Source organism: Ochotona princeps, chromosome 26 (genome assembly GCF_030435755.1).
Source record: "Ochotona princeps isolate mOchPri1 chromosome 26, mOchPri1.hap1, whole genome shotgun sequence".
NCBI lineage: Eukaryota > Metazoa > Chordata > Mammalia > Lagomorpha > Ochotonidae > Ochotona > Ochotona princeps.
Genome location: NC_080857.1, coordinates 20,767,412 through 20,794,243, shown reverse-complemented (window position 1 = coordinate 20,794,243; position 26,832 = coordinate 20,767,412). Strand labels below are relative to the sequence as shown.

Genomic DNA, 26,832 nt, shown 5'->3' with positions numbered 1-26,832 from the left:
GAGGTCACGTGTTAGCTGTGTTTGCAGCTTTGATTTGTGTGCCCCAGAGGCCATAAGTTGCAAGTTTGTAAAATTCTTAAACCAGAATTTATTATTGCACCTGTCACATAGCAGAAAGCTTTGTGCTATGTGGAAGTAATACCAAATGAGTTGGAAACAAATGACGAGTCACTAAGTCTAGGTTAGCAATCAGCTGGATGGCTTTGTTCATTAATTATTTGCTTTTCGCTCATGGGGTATGTGGTTTTCATGAAATCTGAAGGGAACAAGTTGAAGCCACAGTGGTGAGATGGCTCTGCAGGGCTACAGAGAACCTGCAGAAGCGAGGGAAGCGCCATTCTCAGGCCGGGGAAATCTGGCATTTCCTTTAAGAAAAAGGTTCAGAAAAGATGCCATATTCTCCTGGAGGGGAGTATGTCAACAAAGTCCCAGAGTATCACTCTTTCTTTATGTGTTCTTTGGAAATTTACCAAATAAACAACAGTGCATGTGACTACATCGTATCATACACAGAATCTCTCTTAAGAAGATTAAAAAAGAACACACACAGTGACTAATTGCTAAATAAAACCTATGTGAAACAGTAAAATGCAACACGTTGTTAATGAGAAAAATGGAAACTGGCAATATTATTTTAGGGAATAAATGATTGTTGTTCTAAAACATATTTCAAGGGACTGGCATTGTGGAGCAGTGGATGAAGCCATCCCATCTCATTTGTGCCACTTCAACTTTTGGCTGCTCTGTTCCTCATTCTTGCTCATGGTGCACTCAGGAAGTGTGTGGACTGCTGCCCCTCGGGGCGACGGGCGTGGAGTTCTGGCTGTGGCTTGGCCCACGCTTGGATGTCGCAGCCGCTTGCAACAGCAGTGGAGGACCTCTCTTGTTTGTCCTCTCTGTTGCTCTGCCTTTCAGATAAATAAAATCTTTTTTTAAAAGGCGTAAGTCAAAAAAACTAACACCTGGCCGAAGTCTAACAGAGTCTCCATTCAAAGAGCATTCATTAGAAACATGAATAGACGTGGTTGTACTTGTGACCTCAAAATGGACAGAGATTTTTGTTACTCCCCGTTGTTGTGCTAACACCACAGACCCAGCTGCAGAGTGAATCACATCCTCTTTTCACAGAATTTAACCAAACACTGATCTAATCTACACCTCAGCACTCAAGGCTTCATCAAATCTAGGTACAAAATTTGTGCCTTTCATAATAAAAAATAGGAAGCAAGGCAGTGAATTGAGTGTTTACCTAAAATAAACCTGTTTTAAAATAAACTTCCTTATCCAGACTTTGTTGACAGATTTCTTTTATAAATTCCAAGGTTCTCTGAGAGAGAAATACCCTGCTGATGTAGATGTACCAGTCAATAGTCTCACAGTAAAGATAAAGGCCTATTCCGCCTGATCACTGAAAAGAGATTGTTGAAGGTTAAAAAAAAAGTAACAAGCCCAGTTAACTGGCTTTTGAAATATTTGTTTCTTTATTTGAAAGAACAGCAGAGAGATCTCCCATCTGCTGGTTTATTCCCAAGATGCCCACATAGCTGGCACAAATCCAGATTAGAACTCTGTTCCCGCCTCCCATTTGGGCAGCAGGGCCTCGAGCCCTTAGACCACCTGCCACGCCTTCCCAGGCACATTAGCATTAGCAGAAGTGGAGCAACCAGGACTGGAACCTGTCAGCAATATGATGTGGGATGCCAGTGTCAGAATATTAACCCCTCATGTCACATGCCCACCTTAACAAGAATATGAATTGTTGATTTCTAACTAAAGGTGTTGAAGTGTATTCGGTAGAGTGACTCGGCATATAAATACCAAAATCACCTAGTTTTTCTATAAAATCAAGGCAAAAATGTTTTGGTCAGCCATCAGAATGAAAAAGTAATGGGTGGAGCTGGCACAATGGTTCAGATGACTAATCCTCTGACTGCAAGCACCAGCATCCCATAGGGACAATGGTTTGTTTCCGGCTACGCCACTTCCAGTGCTGCTTGGGAAAGCAGTTGGAGGAGAGTCCAAGTTGTTCGGACTGTGTGCCTGTGTGGGAGCGAGTCCTGGAAGAGGCTGATGGCTTTGAATCAGCCATTGCAACCACTTGGGGAATGAACCAATGGATGGAATATCTTTTTTTCTTCTTCTCCCTATAAATCTCTTTACAATAAAAATAAGTAAATCTTAAATAAAAAAGAAAAAAAGAAAATAGTTGGTACTGTCCATAGGTGAAAGGTGTTCAGAAATTTCATGAACATGTGTATTATGTAAAAATGATTGATGCTTATCTTTTAATTGTATTTCCACAAACTTTTTGAAGTATTGTCATATGAAGAAATTCATTCTCTCTATATATTGAGACATTTCATTCTTTAGCTAGAGAATTTCTTTTTCAAAATATTTTATTTATTTTTATTGGGAAGTCAGATATGCAGAGAGGAGGAGAGACAGAGGAAGATCTTCCATCTGCGGATTCACTCCCCAAGTGACTGCAGTGGCCAGTGGGGCGCTGATCCAAAGCCAGAAGCCAGGAGCTTCCTCCAGGTCTCCCGCACAGACGCACGGTCCCAAGGCCCTGGGCCATTTTCCACTGCTTTCCCAGGTCACAAGCAGGTAGCTGGATGGGAAGTGGGGCCATCAGGATTAGAACTGGCACCCATATGGGATTTTGGTGCATGCAAGGCGAAGACCTTAGCTGCTAGGCTACCACACCAGATCCAAGAATTTCTTCTGTTTAGGTTATTTTATGTTTGGAAAAAGAAAGAGCAGGCATCATTTTATGTAAATATTATGTTTCATTAGGTATAATATTAACTCTTTAAATGAATGCATTTCTACGTGAGTCTTTTAGTAGTAGCACACTAATTTTTTATGTCAAGACATATTTTAAAGGAATGACACACACAGGGACATCTGTGCAGGAATTGTGACATGGATAAATTGTATCAGCTCTTAGTATGTCCATGATTCTGAGTAGAGCAATAACCTCAAATTTTTGGTATGTTTTATGTACAATCACTACAAATTAGCCTTTACTTCCTTAGCATCTTGATTATATATTATGCTTTGAAATGAAATCAGTTCAGTGTTAGGAGATAATTTGGTATGCTTTCAGATTCCTGAGGTCAAAAGTACATTTTCTAAACAGCCTAACTCCCGATTGTCAACCCTAATCTGAGCCGATCCCATTCCGCACCACTGCAGTAGAAGTGGTTGCTCTTTGCCATTGTGTAATTTGTACACCTTAAAGTCACTGCAGAATTAAAACAGCTTTGTGTGCATGCTTCAGTTTAATGAATAGTTTATATAACTGTCATTTACTTTTTTTTTTGCAAGAGCATATGAGAAACAGAAATTGTGTTTGGTTTTTCTTTTCGCTGTTGGATTAACCCATCTAACAAACCTCTCCCTGAAATCTCTCTGGTCCCTGTGTTTGGGGGCAGCGAGATAGCTGGTAGGCTGCCCTTCCAAAACACCATTTAATGTACAACACAAGGTGGTCTTAAGCAGCTTTCACTGTAATTAAAGAAGCTGTTTAAACTTGAAACTTAGCCTGCTTTTAAATTGCTACAGCATTGTGGAATGTTATTAATTTGTACTTTCCAGCTTTGATACAAAAAGTATTAAAAAAATACATTTGCCACATTTGCTTTAAATGAAGCCAATTAAACCAGAACATAAATTGTATGGTAATTACCTCAGCCTTTTTCATCTCTAAAAATCTTTCTCATGGCAAATTTTTTTCTTACATAAAAATGGAACAAAACTGTTGTTATGGAAACTAGGGTTTAGAGATGCTGAAACTTGGCATACCATGCCTGATACTGGTTAGTCTACTTGAATGACTATCTTTTATGTAAATTTAAGAATTCTCATTCCATTTTCTTCCCTGGAGGAAATGATAAGACTGGTTCTAATACTGATAATAACTGTAGATTACTTACCCTAATGTGTACTAATTAGAATTGGATGTTTTAAATATAGTTACAGAAGGAAATTGAGGAGGAAAACACAGTATCATCACCTATTTTGGTTGCTTATGTTGTCTTGTAGCTCCTACGGAAGCGGCACATTGGAAATGATATTGTAACAATAGTTTTCCAAGAGCCTGGAGCACAACCATTCAGCCCGAAAAACATCCGATCCCACTTTCAGCACGTCTTCGTCATCGTCAGGGCTCACAACCCTGGCACTGACAGCGTCTGTTACAGGTGTGTCTGGGTGGACATTGGTGGCTGGTTGCACGGAGGCCCTGAGTGGTTCTGCGCTCTAAAGCAGGCATGTGAAGTGTGTTACTGTCTCCTTTTGTGTTTAAATTGTGCGTGCAGCTAGTATAACCCGATGGCATTGGCATTCCCGAGACATGTTGGTTAGACACCTGCTGTTTCCATTTGCACCTCCTTCTTAGGTGACATCCGTCATCCATACCATCTGGTCAGCAGCTAACTAATTATTCATACTGCTAATTATATTCTTCTCTTGGCATGGCATGATCAGAGAGAAAAATAATAATACATGGAGAAGTTCTTTAAAAAAAATGTTGTTAAAAAAAAACCAAACCTTGTTTACAACTATCTCGGTGTACTCTATTTTAATATCAGAAGTGTTTTTGTGCTTTGTTAAGCATTGGTTGAAGTTGTTTCAATGTCAGTTGCTGACCTAGTCTCATGAGACTTGGAATTCAAGCCTCTATCTGCAGGCTCCCATAGGGTACTGGCAGGGCTGGGCAATGAGGCTTCTAGGAACCTGTGATGCTGTCTTGTGTGGCTGTAGTGTCAGGATGTGTAAGGGAACTCTAGGTGTTGTAAAATACTAGGCCTTGTTTGCGTTAGGTGTTCGTGTTTAAAGTAACATAACTGGCTTCTGTGTAGAAAATGATAATGGGCTTGGCGTGGTAGCCTAGTGGCTGAAGTTCTCGCCTTGCAGCAGCCTGAATCCCACATGGTTGCCAGTTTTGTGTCCCAGCTGCTCCACTTCCCATCCAGCTCCCTACTTGTGGCCTGGGAAAGCAGTTGAGGACGGCCCAAATCCTTGGGACCCTGCACCCACGTGGGAGACCCAGAAGCTGATCAGCTCAGCTCCAGCCATTGCAGCCACTTGGGGAGTGAACCAGTGGAAAGAAAATCTTTCTTTTTCTCTCTCTCCTCTCTGTAAATCTGACTTTGCAATAAAAATAAAATTTAAGAAAAAAATCTTTTAAAAAAATGAGCTACACAGACTAACAATTGATTTTTGAGATTCACAAATCTTTTAATCTTTAAAACTTATGTTTTAAAGTTAACTTATGAGGTAAGGTAAATAAATAAGAATACGGTAAAACAGAGCTTATGAGGTAGGCCTTTATCTCCATTTTTAGATAATGACATTAAGTCCTTGGAGGTCATGCCGTTTGCCTGAGTTTAGCTCATCAGCCTTGGGCGGAGTTAGATGACAGTGTATTCAGCCTGATTTCAGACTGTACCTGGAGGCCTCTCCTCTGAGCTGCCCCTCACCCCTGCCAGCTGGAGACTGGGGCTGTTGCAGTGCTAGAGCCTGAAAGAGAGCTTCCTAGGAGGACTGTGGGTTTCCTGGGATCGGAGAGGGGAACCCTGACCCTGACCCTGGAGACTCTAAAGCTTGTCCCAAGCACATGGCCTCCGAAAGCCACCTTGTGTAGCCAGAGAATAGGAGATTAAGCACAGACCAGTCGACCATGGGTGGTGTGTGCAACTGTTGCATTTAGGTCCTGGGATTCATGTTTTGCAGATAAAAACCTGAACCTCTTTTGAATGCACACTGTGAATGTTGGGACATAAAGAGCCTCACAATTTCTTTCAAACAAGGTTTCTTCTTTTCAGGTCTTTGTCTAAATCAGTCTTACTTGATAGAAAGATAATGCAAGCCACACATTAATTGTATAGTTAATGATACCTGATTTTTTTAAAGTAATAAGAAGTCAGTGAAATTAAGCCTGTTATTTGAACCAATAATGTATTTAGCCAGTATTTCTAAATCATGTCATTTCAACATGGATTAACATGTAATTTCTAAAATATGGAAGTTATTGCTCCATGTTAATAATTTTTGAGCTAAATCTGCATCTAAAATAACTTCAGATTTAAAGCACTGTGAAAGATTTTCATTGGAAGTGCTGGATTTGTATTCAGGTTTCATGAAATAAATAATTGAAAAAGTGGTTCTATATGCCTATATTGTTCCAAACTTGCTTATAAGAAGTTATTCTTTTGAATAACTGAATTGAGTATTAGTTTTTACAGTTTCTGTTTATTACAATTCAGTGCTCCTTCATCATGCTGGCCACACTGCCAGTGCTGAGTAGCTGTGTGTCCCCAGTGGCCTCCGTAGTGGACAGCAGCTGTCTGAGCAGATCATGAGGCCAGCAGAGGCAGACTTTAGTCCTCAGCACTCACTGAAAATCAACATTTGCTGTCTCTCTTTGAATCCTCTGCCTGGAGAGCTCCTTTCTAATCCCTCATGGGCTAGCCGGGAGTCTACCAGGAGGTGAGCCTAAGTGTCCCTGCACTGAATCTGCAGATGGCCCTGGAGTCCCCCAGCTGCTGAGCTTGTGTGAGTGCCAACACACTGAGTATAGGCTGTGCATTGGAGTCTTTGGTGAATCCAAGGAGACGTACTGGTTAGTATCTCCGTGGGGAAAAAAATCACAAGCGATTATAAAGCAGTAACCTTGTCATCTTATTAACTTTCATTATTTCCTCCCCTTCTTTTTCAGATGAGCCAGACACGTTCCCTTTAGTGTGTGTGGATGTGAGGATATGTTGGAAGGTACAGAATAAATAGGGCACTTCCCTTATAGTCTTAGTGTTTGGTGAAGAGTAGAAGAGGAAGCGCTCAGATTCTCATGAGAATAAATATATTATGTATATTTGTGTATAAATAAATATACATAAATAAGTATATTTATGTATATTTGTGTATAGATAAATATACATAAATAAGTATATTTATGTATATTTATGTATATCAAGATTAAAATAAAAACCAGTTTTCAGAGGATATCCACACTATGAGGGTTTGGTTTTTTGTTTTTATGTTTCTCATACAACAGCCACTCCAAACCACCACGTATAGAAATGTGTAGGCTGCTTTTGTTAGGGCTACTTTGGAAAAGCTCAGACACATGCTAATTTATACTACTTTTATGTGATTTAACTTTATCCTTAAGTAATATAGCTAGAATAATTCAAATATTTTTATCATTTCAATCCCTTGCTCCCCAAGTTTATTCCCCAGAAACACTTGTGTGTTTCTTGACATGCTCCTGCATGGTGCCTTAACTGGTAACCTGGAAACGTCATTTCCTTTAGAGGTCAGAACTGGCTGGAGTTCTGAGTAATTTTAATTGGGAGAATGAGATTTTGTGTGTGTTTGAAACAGAGATGGGCGGAATTCAAAGGGAGCGAGACAAGTAATTTCAGAAGTGATCACTGATACATGCAGAAGCCAGGGACATAGGAAGGAGGATGAAGGACAGATTAAGAAGACTGCAGTGCAGCAGAGAGAATTAGGCAGTAGAGGCCTCTGCAGTACTGGACCATCCGAGTAACCCTGTAGGGATAGAGTTTTGGGAAAACTTAGCCAATGTCACCAGACTTCAGTGGTCTTATCTTTGGCTAATTTTGTATCTAACACTTACCTGTGTGTGAAGCAGTATTCTCGACCCTGAAATAAAACAAGAAAACCGAAAGAAAAATTCTTACAGTGCATCCAAAGATAAGGTCATTCAGGAATGGATTATTGTACCTCCTTGAGGTCTGGAGAGATAATAAAAGAAAAACTGACTTGATTCAGACTAACTCCAGGGGTTTGTTCATCCTGGAGAGTCACTATATAGCCAAGAACTCAGTCACTCAGCCTGTGAACTAAAGCTTAGCTCCTAGATGATAAAGAGAGTCCTCTGACCTCTTTTGTTTGTCTCATTGTAGAGAACTTAATTGTCTGATTCAAGTTGTTAGAGCAGATTAGAAGCAACCAATGGGAAAAAAATCAAAAGATGACTGAGCTGTTAAGGACACACATGTGTTAAAAATATTGATTTATGATTGTTGACTGGGGACATGCAGAAAAACTGTTCATGACAAAGATTGAGGTGCCAGAGACAGAGTAGCCCAAGGTCTACTCCAGTTTGGGAATAAAAGTCCCAGATGTACCTCACTCGTCTAAGGGTTCCACTCTGTAAGACTCATATGTAGGATGTCACCTTCTTCAGCAGTCAGTGACTCACTGGGGATAGACACTGATCATTGAAGACTGCAAAATGGTACAGAAGAAATGAAAGTTTGCCCCATAATGGGGCAAATCTCACCAATTTGTCTTGCTCTTTCTCCCCCAAAATTAAATATGACTCTTACCAAACCTCTGGAGAAGCCAACTTACCGTAAATGCACAAGAGAGTGGGATATGCTTAGAGTCAACGGAGTTCAGAGTTGGGACAACTCTGTACAGCAGACAGTCTGATTTCTTCAACAAGTTGAAATAATAGAACAGCAGTAGAGAGGAATCTGATAACCAAAGAAAACCTAAAGATAAATTGATTGCAATATGTGCACTTTATCAGGGACTTAATTTAAACAAAAAAAAGACTGTGAAGAAAGTCTTAGGGCATCTTTAAAAATTAGAGCCAACTCACTATTTGAAATTAAAATATTAACATTAAATTTAAAACTGGAACATTAATAGATACTTACAGTAATGACTCTGAGTCCTTAATACAGATGTTAGCTTATGGACAGTAGCTGCATTCAGGAAGTTAGAAATGGATGCTACTCAAAGGTTCCCATATGCCAACCTTAAGATGTAGTGAATGTTAAAAGGAGTCAATGTGATGTAGTGTAAAAAGCTCTTAGAATTAGACCACATTTTTCTTAAATTCCGTTTCAGCCCTTTGGTGCTTGACATCTCTTTAAAATCTTATAAATAACAAGCATGGACAGAGAGTATAGTGTGTGCACAGTAAATATTTATGTCCTTTTCCCTTAAGGAATTTTCAAGCTTCAGGAAGGGAAAAAAAAAAATCAATGTGGGTCAAGTGGTGGAACTCCATTTCAGGAGCTCTATTCCAAGTTAAAATTCCTCAGCATCCCTTTTGCTCCAATGCAGTAGCCATTTTCTTCCCGTGATAAAGGACACTTGGTGGCACTTAGTAAGAGTCAATAAATATTGATCCCCAGAGAGAGCTCAGTTATGTATTTGATTGCTACTCTATATAGGGTGGATGACATTGAACCAAGTGCTTGGCTGGGGTGACTCAGGTCATCCTGGAGATGAAGCCAAGGGCAGCCCACACACGGCATTTGCCTGCCTGGGGATTTGTACAGGAGGACACTGGCTTCCCCATGCTGCAGGCATGGCCTTGCTTTCTCCTGAAACAGCTCTGGTTTCTCTGGAAATTTATTTCCAAAGTACCTGTGTGAAGCAGTACTTACAATCCTCTGGACATTCTAGCCCTGAGCCAACATTTTGGTTCCACCATTACCCAACCAGTGTGACAAATATTAGGGACTATAGCTGGCCTTTTGAGACAAACGAGTGTTAACCCCTGAAGCAATTAAGACACACCTGTCCCACATTTAAGTGCTTGGGTTGGACTCCCAGCTCCAGCTTCTGACTCTAGCTTCTTTCTGGAGGTAGAATACAGTGGTGATGATTCAAGCTATAATACCTGCTTCCCACATGGGAAACCCGGAGAGTTCCATTTCCTGGCCAAGGGTCACTACATACATTTGGGGAGTAAACCAGCAGTTGGAAGTACATGAGTACTCCCTTTCTGCCATCAAAATTTTGATATTTGTGAAAAATGGAATGAAACAATAAAAATACAGGATTCAAGCTGTCTAGCACAGCCTACCAAATGGGGTCCCTCAGTGTTGGCCTCTGCTGGTTCCTCCATCACTCCCTTCCCACACATCTGCCTTACCTCCCTAGAACACCCTTGCTGCTGCTGGAGCTGGAATGTCTCTTCCCATCACCACTCTGTCCCGCCTTCAGCCACTGAATTCCTGCTTTCCTTTTCTCCTGGAAGCTCCCCTGGCCACCCAAGAAAAAGACAGAGTACCTGCGTTACTTGCCAGTCACACCCTGCACTTTCCCAGCACAGGACTCAAGCAACTGGTCCAGGTCCCTGCCAGACTTTGAGTCACTCTGAAGTAACTCAGAATCAGGTCGGTGGTGGATGTGCATTTGCCAAGTGAATACTGTGTAGCAGTCTAAGTCCCTGGGATCCAGTGATTGGCCCACATTTGTTTTGTCACTGATCTATCCTGTCCTCTGCCCAGCTCTGCTTTTCTGGAAAGCTCCAAAGCTGCCAGTCCAATACAGGCTGCAGGAAGGGCAATCTACGCATGCTACTGTTTTGAGCTTTTTGCTGCGAGTTTCCTCTTACATTTTGAGCTGGGGCCCGTTGTGAACTGCTGTTTCCACCCTGTCTCCAAACTAAAGCATCTTACTCTTCTCCCTTGCTCCAATTGAGACTGCATTCAGAAGTCTCTGGAACATTTGCTTGTACCACAGGCCCACATGTTGGTTCAGCATCTGTGAACTTAATCGCAGATCAAAATGTTAGCGAGAAAAACTGCTTCTGTGTTAATCATGTACAGACTATTTTTCTTGTCATTTTCATACAATATAGTATAGTAAAATAGCTACTTCATTGTACCAAGTATCGTAAATCTGAATGTGATGAAAGTGTAAGGGTGCCTAAAAACATTTATAACAGAAATAGATTAAAAGAGAAGTTTATTTTGGCAGACAACTTTTTTGAAATCCATGTGTAATGTTTGCATGATAAACATTATCATGAACTTTTGCAAGACTCCATGTATGCAAGAACTGCAGCAAAATAAAATGCTGTTTCAATTGCGTTCCCTGTATACCTTTTCAGGTGTCTTCGTATGTAGAGAATGTGCCTAGGTGATACACGGATTTTATGTCCGTTTTATGCAAGGGTCTTGAGCATTATAGAGTTCATTATCTAACATAGGTCCTGGACTACACCCCCTCAGATGCCCTAAGATGACGACATCATCTTTTGACTTTGGATACCAGAACCTTCATTCCAGCAAGTGGCAGATGGATCATCTGTGCTTGATGAAGCAACCTGGTGGTCCCTTGGACTACATGACCCATGTGGGTGGTCTGGTTCAGCAAGCACTTCAGGACAGGGAGATTTGAGTCTTCCCCAGAAGGAGTAAGCGTTATCTTATCATAGAGCACTGCATTGGCTGTCCAGACACACGCATTCCAAACCTGGCTCTCCTTGACAACCGTATACAAATCATTTCACTTCTGTGCATCTGCTTCCTGCAGAAGTGAGGCATTTGTAGCAGCTGTTCATTTGGAGGTTTGGAGACATCAAACCCCAGAGCAGGCACAGGGCACGTTCCTCAGCCCTCGGTTGTAACTTAGAGACTTGAGAGAGAGAAAGTATTTTCGTTTTAAGTTAAAAATGAACACAGATATTCCTTAGTACAATGCAAAATCAAGATGGATTTCTTTTCATTTTATTTTTTAGTTTGAGAAGCAGAAAGCTCCCATCCTGTTTCACTCACCAAATGTCCGTGTTGGCTGAGCCTGAGCCAGGAATGTTAGCTTTTTCCACGAGCCCAAGATGCCAGACACAGCAAGTGAACCACACAAGAGATCTTTTATTTTGGCAGGGGAGGCAGTCACGTGGCAAGGAGAAAGCGAAGCAGAGAGAGACAGACAAGAGTGGAGGAGAGGATGAGAAGAGCAGAGAGCGAGCATGAGAAGGAGAAGAGAGAGGAAACCAAGAGGGACCTTTATAACCTATAGTTGGGTATGGGAGTGTGGGGTCAGAGATTGGCCAGGTGCGGCTGGAGATGGACACAAGGGATAAACGCATGAAGGGATTCGTGCAGCACATGGTTTGAGCCTGAAGGTCATTAAGCTTAGTTAGGTAAGAGGGCCAAGACCTAGGGAATTTACAGTAATGCTGAGTACACAGGCATTCAAGGTAGGGTTGAATCTTGAATGGTGGGATCACAGGTCAGTGTTCAGGACCTCTGTTCAATTCCCTCCTTGCAAGGAGGAAGCTGGGAACCCGAAACTCAGTCAAGATTCACATGAGTGACAGAGGCCCAACTACCTGAGTCATCACTGTTTTCTTTCAGTGTACATATTACCAGGAAGCCAGAATCAAGGGTGGGGCTGGGAGTGGGATCCAGACATTACATGTGGTATGTGGATATACCAAGCAATGCCTTAATGCTATGTAGGATGGCCACCCTGGAAATGAATCTTAAGATGAAACTTGGGTTCATTGGGAGAATTTGAAGAACACCAAATTCTCCAAATTCCCTTCCATTGATGGTATTCTGTAATTGTCACAGTCAGTGTCTGTCTGTCTGTCTTTCGCTCTCTCTTTCTCCCCCTCTCCCTTTTCCTCTCCGTCTCTCTCTCTCTGTGTTTCATTTTGGTAGGCTCCTAACATAACATATCCTAATTCTCAATATTGTTGGATAAATAAGGCATGACCAACATTTTAAAGAATGTAGTATTTCTAAGAAACACAATGTTGCAAGCTAGGCTAACCTAAGTGTAGCCAAGCAGAGGCCCCTTGAAGTTTTTTCTTAATCCATTCATTTGAGAGGCAGAGACAGAGAGGTGAAAAGAGTGAACTGCCATCAGCAGTTTCAGTCTCCAAATGTCTGCAGTGCTGTGGCTGGGTTGGGCTGAGGGCAGAAGCCAGTAATATAATCCAGATCTCTTGTAGGGTGGGAGTAACCCAGTTGCTTGAACCACCACTCCTACTAGGATCTGCGTTAGCAAGAAACTGAGATCAGAATCAAGCTCAAGCACACCAAAGTAAAAAAAAAAAAAAAAAAAGTAGGACACAGCTATCTTAGCTGACATCTTAGCCACTAGGCTAAATACCCACCCCTGGGGTCTGTTTTTAAAACAAACAAAATGGGTGGTGGGATTGTGGTGCCATGGTACAGTATGCTAAGCCTTCACCTGCGGTGCCAGCATCCCACATGGGTGCCAGTTTGAGTCCTGGTTGCTCCACTTCAGATCCAGCTCCTTGCTAATGCCCTAGAAAAGCAGCAGAGAATGACTCAGGGGTTTGGACCCCTGCCACCCACATGGGAGCTTCAGCAGCAGCTCTTGGCTCATGATCAGCCAAACTCCGGCCAGAGTGGCCATTTGGGAAATGAACAAACAGATGGCACATCGTTTTGATTTTCTCCTCGTCTCCATAACTCTTGAACAGGAATTTTAAAAAGACAAAAACTTCTTAAGGAATTAAGGCAAAATAACAATGTTTCAAAAAAATGAAAAGCAAAGCAAGAATGGTTTTTTTTTAATTACTATATCTTATATGTATGACTAAAATTATAGGCAGGCTTATTTTGTTACTGAGACAAAAAAATGCTGTCTGTCTGAAACCAGGCCACCTTAATCAGAAGTTGAGAATTTGTGGCATCAAAATTGAATAAGCTTTCAACTTTGTAAAAACCTTGAAAGTTGGATTTCTTCAAAATAAAAGTTCTTTATTGAAAAGAGCATCCTAGGGCATCATGCTCATCTTCTCCCTCTGTAAGAACCGTCTCTAATGATGCTGAGCTGATTTTAGTGTCTGTATCATCTACCTTCCTGCCGGGTGACTCATTGATAATTACGTGGTAAGGACTCGGTTCTCGGCCTCTAATTATTGGTGGGTTTTCAGTCTGTGTTCATCTGAAGTCCTATCATTTAATAAATAGATCTATAAAAAGTCAGAGAGCTTACAGGGCAAGTGGAGGGATGGTGCTCATAGTCACAGCCCCCGCCACGCCGTTTCCTCTCCCCAGTTAAAATAAGCTCACAGCTGCTTCCTGAGAACGCATAATGATCTGAGCGGAATTAGCAAGACAAGAAATTGCCAGTTTTAAAATGAGAGATATTAAATATTTCTGGATTCTTACAAGATTTCTCTTAGGAAATCTAGCTAATTTGGAGTTCAGCATCGTTTGCTTGACTGAAAAGGAAAATAGATAGCATGATCAAATTAAAATTATACAGCTGTCAGCATTTACACAAGACAGTTCACCATAGAAAAGAAAAATTGCCTTCTTAATACTGGTATAATTAGGCCACAATGCATATGGAGATTTCTGTGAATTCTCTTTTCCAGTTAGAAAATGGAATGTTGCTTGCCTCCCCTTCTTGATCATGAAATGAAGTAAATAATCTTTTTTCGTTTCAAGTGAACTTGTGAAACCCAACGAATTAACTATTGTATGGTATCTTCTGACAGTATCATTTTTCCATTCACCGAGGGTGTAATGTGTATCGGGAGTGTGCTGATTTTTGTCTTTTTTTTTTCCACACACAGTTCGCTAAAAGTAAAACTAGGTATCTTTCAGCGAAGTCCCTTTGAAAGTGAAGAACAACTAAAGAGGAGCTCTTGCACTTAATGGGAAAGATGTACACTGTCTGATTTTGGCCTGTTCTGAAGGGAAAAACAAAATCTTCAGATTTCCTCCTTACGACTTAGTATAGTTTTATAGTTGACTCACTTTTAAGTAATTCAGAAAGAGGCCATTTCTTGCGTAGGCATCGTTGCCACCGGGCCCTATTAATATTATTTTTAAAAATAGAGGAAAGTATGTGTTTTTCTCACACATATATTGTCAAAATGAAGTACCAGGAGAGAATTGCTTAAGGAATGATTTTAATTATAAGAAGATCAAAATCACTATATTATTCATATTATTTGAAAATTAGTTTTATTCTGTATAATGCTTCACAGTTAAGCCAACAAATGATTTTATTAAAAGTTTAACCCATTTTTTATATGCTGCATCTTCAGATGTTTTCATTATAAACCGTCTGCTATGAACATCATATCTAAAATGGAGAACAGGGCCCGGCGCAATGGCCTAGAGGCTAAAGTCCTCGCCTTGAACACACCGGGATCCCATATGGGCGCCAGTTCTAATCCCAGCAGCTCCACTTCCCATCCAGCTCCCTGCTTGTGGCCTGGGAAAGCAGTCGAGGACAGCCCAAAGCTTTGGGACCCTGAACCTGTGTGGGAGACCCGGAAGGGGTTCGAGGTTCCAGGTTCCCGGCTTCGGATCGGTGCAGCTCCAGCCGTTGCGGCTCACTTGGGGAGTGAAACATCGAGTGGAAGATCTTCCTCTCTGTCTCTCCTCCTCTCTGTATATCTGACTTTGTAATAAAATAAATAAATATTTTAAAAATAAGTAAGTAAAATGGAGAACAAATTTGTATTCTTAGGAAACCTGAAAGGTTATATCGTTATAATGGGCCCTTTCTCAGCGCCCACCCTGATGACAGTAGGTAGAAATATTTAAAGTATCTCTATGCAAAATATAGTGGTAATTTTTATGATTAATTTCTTGTCTCTTAAAGGGAAGTTTTTGCTTTATGCTTTCTGGTAAATCTTAAACATGGTAGATTGGAAAAGTATATTCATATCAAGAAGAAATGTGTGTTTCTTGCAGGAAAATGAACAGCTATTTCACCTCCAAGCTTTATCTTTGAGAAAATACATTTTATTGTCTTGTTTTTAGACCTGAGGAATGACACACTTCTTTGATGTTTGCTTTGTCTCTCAGCGTGGCCGTCACCAGATCCAGAGATGTCCCTTCCTTTGGACCTCCCATCCCTAAAGGAGTCACTTTCCCTAAGTCAAATGTGTTCAGGGACTTCCTTTTGGCCAAAGTGATTAATGCAGAAAATGCTGCTCACAAGTCGGAGAAGTTCCGGGCCATGGCCACTCGGACTCGCCAGGAATACTTAAAAGATCTGGCAGAGAAGAATGTCACCAACACCCCTATCGACCCCTCTGGCAAATTCCCATTCATCTCTCTGGCCTCTAAGAAAAAAGAGAAATCTAAGCCATACCCAGGAGCTGAGCTCAGCAGCATGGGGGCCATTGTGTGGGTCGTGCGAGCCAAAGACTACAACACAGCCATGGAGATAGATTGCCTTCTGGGAGTGTCCAATGAGTTCATCGTCCTCATTGAACAAGAAACAAAGAGTGTGGTTTTCAACTGTTCCTGCAGAGATGTGATAGGGTGGACGTCAACTGACACAAGCCTCAAAATCTTCTACGAGCGAGGAGAATGTGTCTCGGTGGAGAGCTTCATGAACAGCGAGGACATCAAAGAGATCGTCAAACGGTTGCAGGTGCGTCATTTCCTTCCACCTCCAAATCTGCGATTTCCTTTTATAAACCTTTCAGTACCTACTGCAGCCAAGTGACTGAAGATTGGGCTATTTAATTTACTCCTCTGATAGTGTGAAGCAGTAGAATTTGTCTCACACTGGTGTTGAATGGCAGAACACGTAGGAGAGGAGTGTGTGTGTGTGTGTGTGTGTGTGTTGGAAGCCCATCTGCATAGGACCTGCTGATCCTGATGGTGACTGCTGTTGTAGCCCGCAGTCACAACAATCTGGTATCTTGGAGAAAACTTGCTGGACTGAGGATGTGCTGCCTTGAACTCCTAAGGGCAAAATAAGTGGCAGAGCGGTTTTCCTTTGCTGCCAGCTCTCTGTGGGTCTTTGTCAGAGGTTTTCTTGTAGCTCCAGGGATGCCATTGAGCTCTTTGGATGAAGTGAGTGTGTTGCCTTTGGTCTAATGAGTGTAGAAGCTAGTGAGGGAGAAAGAATGCAGATTGCTCTTTGGCTGGCGATACAATGTTCATAAATGACCTTGCTTGCAGTGTTTTTCCAGGCCCATGTCCACGTATTACCCTATTGCATTAAACCACGGTCTCTTTTATTTCCCAATCTAGTTTGTTTCAAAAGGTTGTGAATCGGTGGAGATGACTCTGCGAAGAAATGGACTTGGACAGCTCGGCTTCCATGTCAACTACGAGGGCATTGTGGCCGATGTAGAGCCCTATGGCTATGCCTGGCAGGCAGGGCTGAGGCAGGGCAGCCGCCTGGTGGAGATCTGCAAGGTCGCTGTGGCCACCCTAAGTCATGAGCAAATGATCGATCTTCTGAGGACCTCTGTCACGGTGAAGGTTGTCATCATCCCCCCACATGATGACTGCACCCCACGCAGGTAGGTCTTCGGTGGCACTGTGAACCTGCAGCAAGAAGGCAGGGTTTGTGTAGTACACACGACGTTTTTTAGTCTGCCAGGTGTTGAGAGGAGCCTTAGATCCCATGCAATGCTAGGAAATCCATCTGTGGAAAGTCTGAGTTGGGACGGCAGAGCTGCCCAACTGTGTGGCGGCAGCAGCTGGAAAGAATGATTAACTGGGCCCATTCCCAGGCTCTAGATCTGTAAAGCTGCTGTTGAGATACAGCAGGCTGCTAATGTTGTCTTAAGCTTGTCTCATACCAGTAGCAGAGAATCACTAAACACTTACTGTTAAGATGCTCGGCATCTCAGACCATTAGACTGCTTGTTTGATACATTCCACAACCGTGTTCTCTGCGCTCTGTACCCAACTGCTATCCACAGCTCACAGTGTTTCCATCCCTGCCCTCACAGCCCAGAGAGCTGAATGGGGCTGAGGGATGCTAGCATCACAAGTGGGAGCTTTGCCCACTGTGCCACAATACCAGTTCCTTCTGTAGGTAGGGCCTGGCACGTGGTGCAATAGGTCAAAGCTATTTTTTTTCCAGCGATTTTAGAGTAAGAAAAATAATTTGAAGCTGCCCTCCACACATGCCCTCTCTTGGTTAACCAGATCTAATGAATCCTGTTAACCTTTCTGGTTTCCTCAAGTACAGCATCATTATTGTGAAAAACTGCTGAATCGTGATTCAAAAAATGAGTGAAGCAGCTCAGAGAGGCAGCAAGGCTTTTTTGTACCCTGAAGTGCCTGACTTGTCCCTTTATGTGCTATTGCTTGGTCCACTCTTCAGGTGGTGTGCTTGGCTGCACTTAAACAGGCAATTATGGACTGGGGAAGAGCACCCCACTTCATACGCTGTCCGCTTAGTGACACAACATGAAGTCTTACTCAGTCCAAGGAGAGTCAGGCAGCAGTGAGTTCTGTAGATCCTGTGAGGCTACCCGGTTTGCTTTGAGGCATTCCCTTATTTCAGGGCTCCTGGGTTTGAGCAGGGAGTAGGGTGTGTGCAGACAACCACATGGGGAGAGTGTGGGTGCAAAGGGGTGCCATTGCTGACACCCATGTGGATGGTTGTTACCGCAGAGATGGGTGTGAGGGCCTGGCCCAGACAGACGGCTCCATGGGAGGAGGTGATATAGATAATGGTTAGACCAGGTTTGTCTTGTGTGGTGCATTGGGAAAGGCATCATTGAGTATTTTGCTTCAACGTGCCATGTCCTAGATAAAGCACTGCAGAGTTGTAGTATTATTACTCAGTCTCAGAAAGATAGTAACTTCCCAGGCTCTTATATAAAGTGTAGTTCCAAGCTGTGTGTGCTACCTTATCTGTTCCCCAAGTCTGTTCCTTCTCTATGCAGTGGTCGACTGCTGAATTGCCTTCCTGATGGGGAGAAAGCCTTGCTGATTCCCGTGGGGTAGATATTCCCATTGCAATGAATTTCATGCTACAGAGTGACAGCTGTGGCAGGAGAGCAGAGTGGATGGAACCACAGATGCTCGCAGCACTGCCCCTCCCCCCCACCTCTGCCCTCCCGCCCTGCACAGGTCTGTTGCCATCGCTGCTGAGGGCACGCACCACGTCTGCCTGTGTCTCCCAGCGTTGCTGTGCAGCCCTCGCATGAGCCTCCCTCGGCCAGCCAGCTGCCAGTGGCATGTGCTTCAGGGTTGGGATGGAGGCCAAGGACAGTGTCAGGTGTGCACAGCCCCAGGCCTGGAGCATGCTCTGCCCGTTCGCTACAGTTGCCATCTGCAAATCACTGTCCCGGTTCTGGGCAGGTGGGAGTGATCCCCCTGGTGCTCCCAAGCCTGCTTCCCCTTCTTCCTCTAAGTGACTTCAAAGAGAACAGTTGAAGCCGGTAACACGTTGTTAACAATTTTCTGCAAAATAAGATAATGCTTTCCTGTCATTTCTTTGCTGTCCTCTGCACTTCACACTCCCACTGCTGTTTTCCTAGTGACTAATTACTCTGGTCTTTGACGAGTCACTCCTGTATGTTAGCTGCTTCCACAGCTCCAGCGTGAGGCAGGGTGCCCTCAGCACTCGTTCTCGGGGTTACAGGCACGCTGTGTTGTCCAGGTAGGGCATGTATTGCAGAACCAAGAGTTGGCACGTTCACCTGAGAGAGTCATCCATTTTGAATAAAGGAGCTCTTTTTAAAACATAAAATCCAGTTTAACATTAAAACAGTGGTCAAGAGCAAATTTAACATGGGGCTCTTCACCCTGTTTGAAAGACAGACCCCTGCATGGATTGTTTGAAACTATGGTTTTTAAAAAGAAGAAAGAGTAAGGAAAATGAAGGAAAAATTTGAATCCCCACTGTGTGCTGGACAGTTTTTTTTTTAACTCTTCATAACAGCTTTATTTCATTAAACAACAAGGAGAATGAGATTTGGAGGGGGCCTGTGGCCACCCACAGAGCAAACATCCCTGGGGGCTAGTGGCCTTCCCTCTGCAGGAGGCAGCGTCACCCTGCTGGAGTGGCTGGCCAGCGTCCCTGCCGCAGTGTGACCCCAGTCTGCGGTCATTGCCTTGATGAGGTCTGTGGATCACAGATTCAATTACTGCTGCACAGTGGCCAGCCTTTGCTTAGGGCTACAAGCCTCCAAGTTTTGTTTCTGGATTTTTGGTTTTTTGTTTGTTTCTGTTTGTTTCTTTTTTTTTTTTTTTTAGCTCAAGTTTTATTTATTTGAAAGGCAGAATGACACAGACAGGGATCTTCTATCTGTTGATACATTCTCCAAATTCCTGCAACCCCCAGGGCTGGGCCAAGAAGAAGCCTGGCAGCAGGAACTCCGTTGATTTGTTCCCTAGGAAGTTGTGAATTTTGGTATTTCTAGAATTGTTCTTTTTGTTGTGTTTTTTTTTTTTTTTTTTTTTTTGTGCCCTCTCTTTCTGATCTAAATTTGACTATCACTTTGGATTCAAAATCCCTCTCCTCCCCCACTTAATTTCTTGACTCTTGGGATCCCAGCACATTTAAAACTACCCACTTGTAGGCCTCCAGTTGTAAGCACAGGGAGGTTGGACGAGGGTGGTGGCTTGCTTTCTGCCAGAGCTTGTGCTGGGGGCTCCTGCCCTGCTCCACCATGCTAGTAACTTCCCCTCTTCCCAAGTGTGTTCCCCTGGGGTGACAGTGGGTCTCCCTGTCTTTTAGAGACTCCGTATCTTAGGCTCCAGGGTAGAGATGAAGTCAAGGAAATATACTTGGATATTCTGTATCCTGAGCTTCTGATTTTTGAAAGGAAAATAGTGAAGGGAGCCCAAAGACTAAAAGATAATCTGGAGCAGAGAATGGAGTTCTGGGTTTAGTGTGTTAAGAATTGGAACAGTTCCACCTGCAAGCAGCTACTGTGCTGATGGCTGTTCCATCCCTTCCACCGTAGGAGCTATTCCGAGACCTTCCGCATGCCTGTGATGGAGTACAAAGTGAATGATGGAGTTTCCTACGAATTTAAGTTTCCTTTCCGCAACAACAACAAATGGCAGCGGAGTGCCAGCAAGGGGCCTCATGCCCCGCCGGTCCCGGCGCAGGTGCCAAGCCCCATGACATCACGACTGAATGCCGGGAAAGGAGACGGAAAGATGCCTCCTCCAGAAAGAGCTGCCAACATTCCTCGGAGCATCTCCAGTGACGGGCGCCCACTGGAGAGGCGGTGAGTGGTCTTTAGGGGTTTGCTCTTCGTCCGTGCCCCAGACCTTTAAGTAACACCAGACCTGTCCACTGCTACCTTTAAGCCTTCCCATATTTTACTAGTAACCGAGAACTACAGATGCATGCTGTCATGCCTTTCAAGTGTATTCATGCATAGCATTGTAGAGCCATGAAGCAATAATGTGTTCTAGGGAAACATTCAGCTATGTATGATGGGATTGCTTTGTTCTTTAATTTCTTTGTGTAATTATTGGTGGAAATGCGCACTGCACACATAATGGTTAGATGCACTAGAATTTTAGCAGACTTTCAGGTGACAGAGATCACATTGTTAGTGGTCTTCGTTTTGCAGCAATAGGAGAGGAGAAACAGAATGAAGGCTTTTGGTTGTATTTCTGTGGTCATGGCACTTCTATCAGTAATGAATGGTGAGACAGAAAACTGTCATAACACAAATATGTTTTTCCACTGCTCTGAAAATGGAAGAAACATGGAGGGGAGAAGACATTGCAAAGGGATAGTTTTAAGCACCCAGTGCGGAGTAAAATAAGCAAAAGGAAGGGGAAATCCAGTAACTTAAGAAACCAAGATCTGGTGTTAAAGTGAAAGCTGTGGCAGCGTTCCTCGCCAAAGAGGGCAGACCTGCTAGGCCCTCCCAGGGCCCCCGTAGCACTGCGTCTGGCACCACTGCAAAAGGTGCTTTGAATAGACAGCAGGCCTAAAATTAAACTTGGTTAAGTACTTTCAATATGTAAATAAAAAGTCACTGTAAACTTTTACGTAATTGCACCATAAATTCTGTTACCCTGAACTGCAGGTTCTAGGGAAGGGGACAGTCTGAGAATGTGCTAGACAGATGTGCCTTTGGCTTGGGTCCTTTCACTGGACTGTCACATCTCACTGGGACTTTGTGGACACCCTGGGAGCTGCTGGGGGGAAGGCTGGATTCCAGGAACTGTGTTGGGTAGAAGGATCAGTGCCCACAGAGGCCAGCATGTGCTCATGGCTCATCTGAGCTACAAATCCAGGGCCCAGGAGAGTGACACCAGGAGCCCACCTGGGGGCAGAAAGCTGCAAGGTTGCCCTTTAGAAATAGTGTCGTGAAAGCAAACAGAAAACAAAGTTGTTCTAAAAATCTCTGGCTCCTAGAGATTACAGAGCATTCCTATTAATGTCTAAAGGGATTCCTGGTCCGAAGTAGCCCTGTTTCCATCTGGACTCTTCTCACTCCCATGATGTTTGAGGAGAAAAAACATCCACTAGATGTCTGAATACATTCTTTGTCCTCCACTTTCCAAACTTGGCTCTTCCCAAGGTGTGTGTGAGCTGGAACATACGATTTGGCACCCATTTGGAAAGACGAACCTGGGAAACTTGCTCAAAAGAAGACTGTCTCCCCACAGGGCTTTGTTCGTTTTTTCAGAACAGGATGCTTTCACAAGTGAAATTGAGTTTTTGGCATTTCCTTTATGCAATATTCTATACAGTAAAATAGCAAAACATATTTTGATTCCATGTTGAATTAAATTTCTGCCACAAAAGCTAACACTGCAGAATAAAAGTTCAGCTTTTCTCCAAAAACGAAAACATTTTTCAGGGCTTGCATTCATCCTAAGAGGCAGGTGGCCCTCAGTGCCAGAGAATGTGGAAGTCTGTTTTTCCTATTGGAGCTCCTCCTGGAGTTGTGGAGGTTGTCTCTGTCTGCCTGGAGGGAGGGATACGTTGGTGAGGGATTCTCCTGGAGGACTGGGGGCAGCAACCTTTGACTCTGAGATGACTGCAGCTGAAATGAGGTGGCCTGGGGAGCAGGGAGCAGGGTAGCTTCTTCCCACTGTCGCTTAGGATTCTTGGTTTCAGGTATTGAGTACACAGAACCAGGATTTCATATCTTAGGATGGAGGGCTCAGGAGCCTTGTGAGGTTGCAGCCCTACAGTCTCAGGATATTGTGGTTATTTGGGTCACCTTCATTTTGAATTATGCAGTAATTAGATGGGTAGTCATCTTTTTGTCCCCCATCATTCCTAATTTTCAGGCACACATTATTAATAAACCTCTAGATGTGACGAAGAGGCACAACCTTAGAAGCTGTTTTGCTGGGATTCCAGGAACATTTGGGGACAGAGTAGATCATGGCAGTCATTAGGAATACTCGTTGGGTCCTGCATAGATCTCCAGACTCTTTAAGTTTGCTGCAGAATATAACTTTCTGCATGAAATATGGTTGAATACAGTGGAAAACATCAGGCATTCCCTTTATAGTCCTCATGAGATGCAAAAGTGAAGGCCCGGCTGGGGCCGTCCTTATCCGTCTGAGTGCTGCATGCGCCCCTGCCCACAGGCCACTTTGATTTGTACCTGGGAAATTGATCTAGTATGATAGGGACCTTTCAGGTGAATCACAGATAGTCAGAAGTGCTTAGGGGCTGCTACCATCCCTTGCATCTTGTGTTACTGACACAGAACCTGTGGCTTCACCCATTTTTCTCTCATGAAAGTTGTGTTCCTGTCCTCCTGAGAAGTGACAGTACTTAATCTTAAGTTGGCAGCTGTCTGGATTTCTGTACATGCTGCACAAATCTACCTGCTTTCTACCTGCAACACCGTCCGTTTTGTATAAAGATGTTAATTTAGTGCCTATAGAAGCATAGTTTTTCTTTCATTGTATATGATATACCGGACTTAAAGATCATCAGGAATAATTTTTCTTTTAATTTATTCACTTTTATTGAAAACACAAATTTACAAAGAGAAGGAGAGAGACAGAAAATCTTCCATTTGCTGGCACACTCCCCAAATGACCACATTAGCTGAGCTGATCCAAAACCAGGAGCCAGAAGCTCCCTCCAGGATTCCCGCGTGGGTACAGGGTCCCAAGGCTTTGGGCTGTCCTCTGCTGCTTTCCCAGGCCACAAGCAGCGAGCTGGATGGGAAGTGGAGCAACCAGGAGTGAATCAGCACCCATATGGGATGCTTGAGGTGGAGGATTAGCCAGTTGAGCCAACATGTCGGCCCAGTCATGAATAAAATATATATTTTTTTTAATTTGTGGGATGGATTGTTACTTTTCTTTTTAAACCAAAATTGATATTTTTGTGGCACACTAAAATACAGTGTTTTCCATTTTTAAGTTTTTTGAGTGTTCGCTATACAAAGGGTCTTAAAAAAAAAAAAAAAACACCAGGAATGCATGTTACATGGGCCCAGCGTGGTGGCCTAGCAGCTAAAGTTGTTGCCTTGCACGCGCCAGGATCCCATGTGGTTGCCAGTTCTAATCCTGGCAGCCCCACTTCCCATGCAGCTCCCTTATTATGGCCTGGGAAAGCAGTCAAGGACAGCCCAAAGCCTTGGGACCCTGTACCCACATGGGAGACCCAGAAGTGGCTCCTTGCTTTGGATTGGCTCAGCTCCAGCCATTGTGACCACTTGGAGAGTGAACCATCAGACAGAAGATTTTCCTCTCTGTCTCCTCCTGTCTGTGTATCTGGCTTTCCAATAAAAATAAATAATTTTTTAAAAAATAATAATCTTATTTTGTTCAGTTTTGAAAGTTTGAAAGACCAAGTGACAGGACTTCCCTCTGTCTGCCACCTCACTGTCCAGATGCCCACACAACCTGAGGCTGGGCTACCACTAGGCTCCGGGCACTCAGCTGGGGCCTCCCAGGTGCTTGTCAGGGACCCAGTTACTTTATCACTGCTACTGCAGCAACAGGAAGCTGGAGACAGAAACTGGAGCTAAGCATGAAGCCCAGTACTACACTGTAAGATGCAGGCGTCTTAGCCAACAGGCTACATGCTTAACCCTGGATTTGCTCTCTGGTTAGCTTTGTGATTACAGAATTTTATAGTATTTGAGGGAGTAGCGTTTATTAACAGGTTACTATTTATTCAGCAGTTATAGGTAATATGATGTGGTCACTGGGCCTTGCATTTGTCTAGAGTTTAAGGGTAGGATTGGAATAAAAACAGCTGGCTATAGAACACTGAACTTGATACATTACTGTTTAAACATAGTATGGAATCTGTAATAAAACCCTGATCTGCGTTAATCTTCCTGGAAAAGTTTAGTTGTTTTATGGGCTTTGGATAAACAGCAACCATCTTAGCCTATAAAAGAATTTTCCTTTCTCTCTTTTTTAAATGATGTCTCCTCAGCTTTTATACAAATATTTGATGTTAGTTTTCACCAAGCCATTTGTTGGTCATTTTGAGTTTTTACCTACCAACCCACCCTTTCACATGCCCTTTTCACAGCTTAGTTCCCTGATACCTCAAAAATGCTGTCCTCCCATTTCTGTCTCCGCTGTCTCTGGGGAGGGTCAGATCATTAGATACCTTCTCTGGTCAGAAATAGGTTCTTCCTTGTGAGATTCACTGCTGGCCAAAATGTTAGATTTGCCGCTCACCAGAGAAAGAATAACTCAACCAAATATATAAAAAGAATTCAGATGGCCTTTATTTCAGGGAGCCACGGTCACAGGCTTCCCTTCCCCAGGCAGCAGAAAGGACAGACGTGAAGGAGTGAGCTGCAGAGGAAGAGGAGCGAGGAAGAGACGGGGAAGGGGCTCTTTAAATTCTCCTTGACACAGCAGCCAAAACGGGGGTCTCCTTGGCCCTTATTGGTGGGAGGATATGGGTCTGTGCCCCTCATTGGTGCAACGGTGGTCTTACTGCCTGAGGGGCCCACCAGAATTCTACCATCTGTTCCGGGTTTGGTTGGAGGCAAACTCCGCTCTTCTCCGGTGACCGTGGTAGCCATCATTCCTCATTTTACTCTGACAAGTCCATTGTGCAGTGCAGTGAGCCTGCCCTGCTCATCCCAGGACATCCAAGGCCAGCTGCAGATTGGCGTTTCATAAGCTCCCGATGAACTTATTTCTAAACTTTGTGTACTAGTCAAACCATGAACTCCTAGGAAATAGTTGACCGTCTTGTCGTCACATGCAGCACACAGCTGCTCCGGCCTTCCACGGGAGACCTCTCCCACTCCCCACCTGTGCTAGTGAACCGTTGTCAGCAGAAGAGCTGATCCAAGTAACCAGAGGTCAGAGGTGATCAATTCAGCAGGAAAAAAAACCAAAGCAGTGTCTTTTTATAAAACATAAATGGTATGTGAAAACAAAACACTTTGAGGTGTAATGAAGCTATTCCATAAAAGATGGCTTTAAGTGGAAGTCTTGGGTTTTGTTGGTTTGGCGCACTCCTGCTTTAAAAGTTTATTGTTAAAACTGGTCTAGAATCCCCTGGCTGAATCCCCATGAAGAGTTTTTAGCTGAAACTGAATCACAGTAGTGTATTTGTCATCAAGATAAAATAGAAAAAGCAGAGGGCTACACTTGTCATCCAGCTCCCAAACCCCTCGTTTTCCACTCTTCCCAGAATGTCGTGAGCCCCGGCAGCACTGTGCAGTTGGCCTTGATAGCACTTGCAGGTTTGCGTCTTTAGACGCTGTGATTACATTGATGGCTCCTATTCAGGCACTGAGGAAATGAGCACAACAGCTTGAGCATGGCTCACCTCCCACATAGATCCCTTTCGATCACCAACTCCAGAGGGTCCCCAGAAATTATCAGGGAGACTCCAACACAGCTCCTGGCTCCTGATGCCTGTCCCTGGTCTAGGGCAGTGCTGCCACTGGGGCTGCCCCCTTGCAGTCATCAGTGTTCTGCCGTTGCCTGGAGGCTCTGCAGTGAAGTTCTGCAGACACCGAACTGTGCACGTTAGGATGGACCAATTGTGGTCTTGTCAAGAGCAGCTGTATTCTGGAAAGAAGGAAACATGGGTGGGTCTTTCTGCCCTGCATGTCACTAAGGAGCTGCCACCCTGTGTACTCCCTGTCACAGGCTCGGTCCTTTATGTCTGTCTCCAGGCGTTGTTGCATACCACCTGGAGGTGAGACCAGATCGCATCTTACGAGAAAGTCTGTTAAGTACCCATAGAGGTCCCCTAGCTTCCTTGAGCCTCCCCTGCTCATCTCCCAACTCCACAGTGGCCATGGGAAGGGTTCAGAGAAGGCTGATGGGTCCTGCTGCTCATCTCCTAAGGGATTTTGGCCTCTTGTCAGATCAGGACCCATAAGGTAGATTTACCATTGGAAATGCAAGTAAT

At 43.6% G+C, this 26,832-nt stretch overlaps 1 protein-coding gene across 10 annotated transcripts in view; it reads left to right on the top strand.

Annotated features, from left to right (window-relative positions):
- SIPA1L1 (signal induced proliferation associated 1 like 1) overlaps positions 1–26,832 on the top strand; it is a 313,038-nt gene that overhangs the window by 238,555 nt on the left and 47,651 nt on the right. For all 10 annotated transcript variants that reach the window (XM_058655252.1, XM_058655253.1, XM_058655255.1 and 7 more), the window contains 4 exons: positions 4,048–4,205; positions 15,591–16,164; positions 16,773–17,047; positions 20,456–20,725. In XM_058655252.1, the coding sequence (XP_058511235.1) occupies positions 4,048–4,205; positions 15,591–16,164; positions 16,773–17,047; positions 20,456–20,725 (1,277 nt within the window). The remainder of the gene's footprint in view (positions 1–4,047; positions 4,206–15,590; positions 16,165–16,772; positions 17,048–20,455; positions 20,726–26,832) is intronic.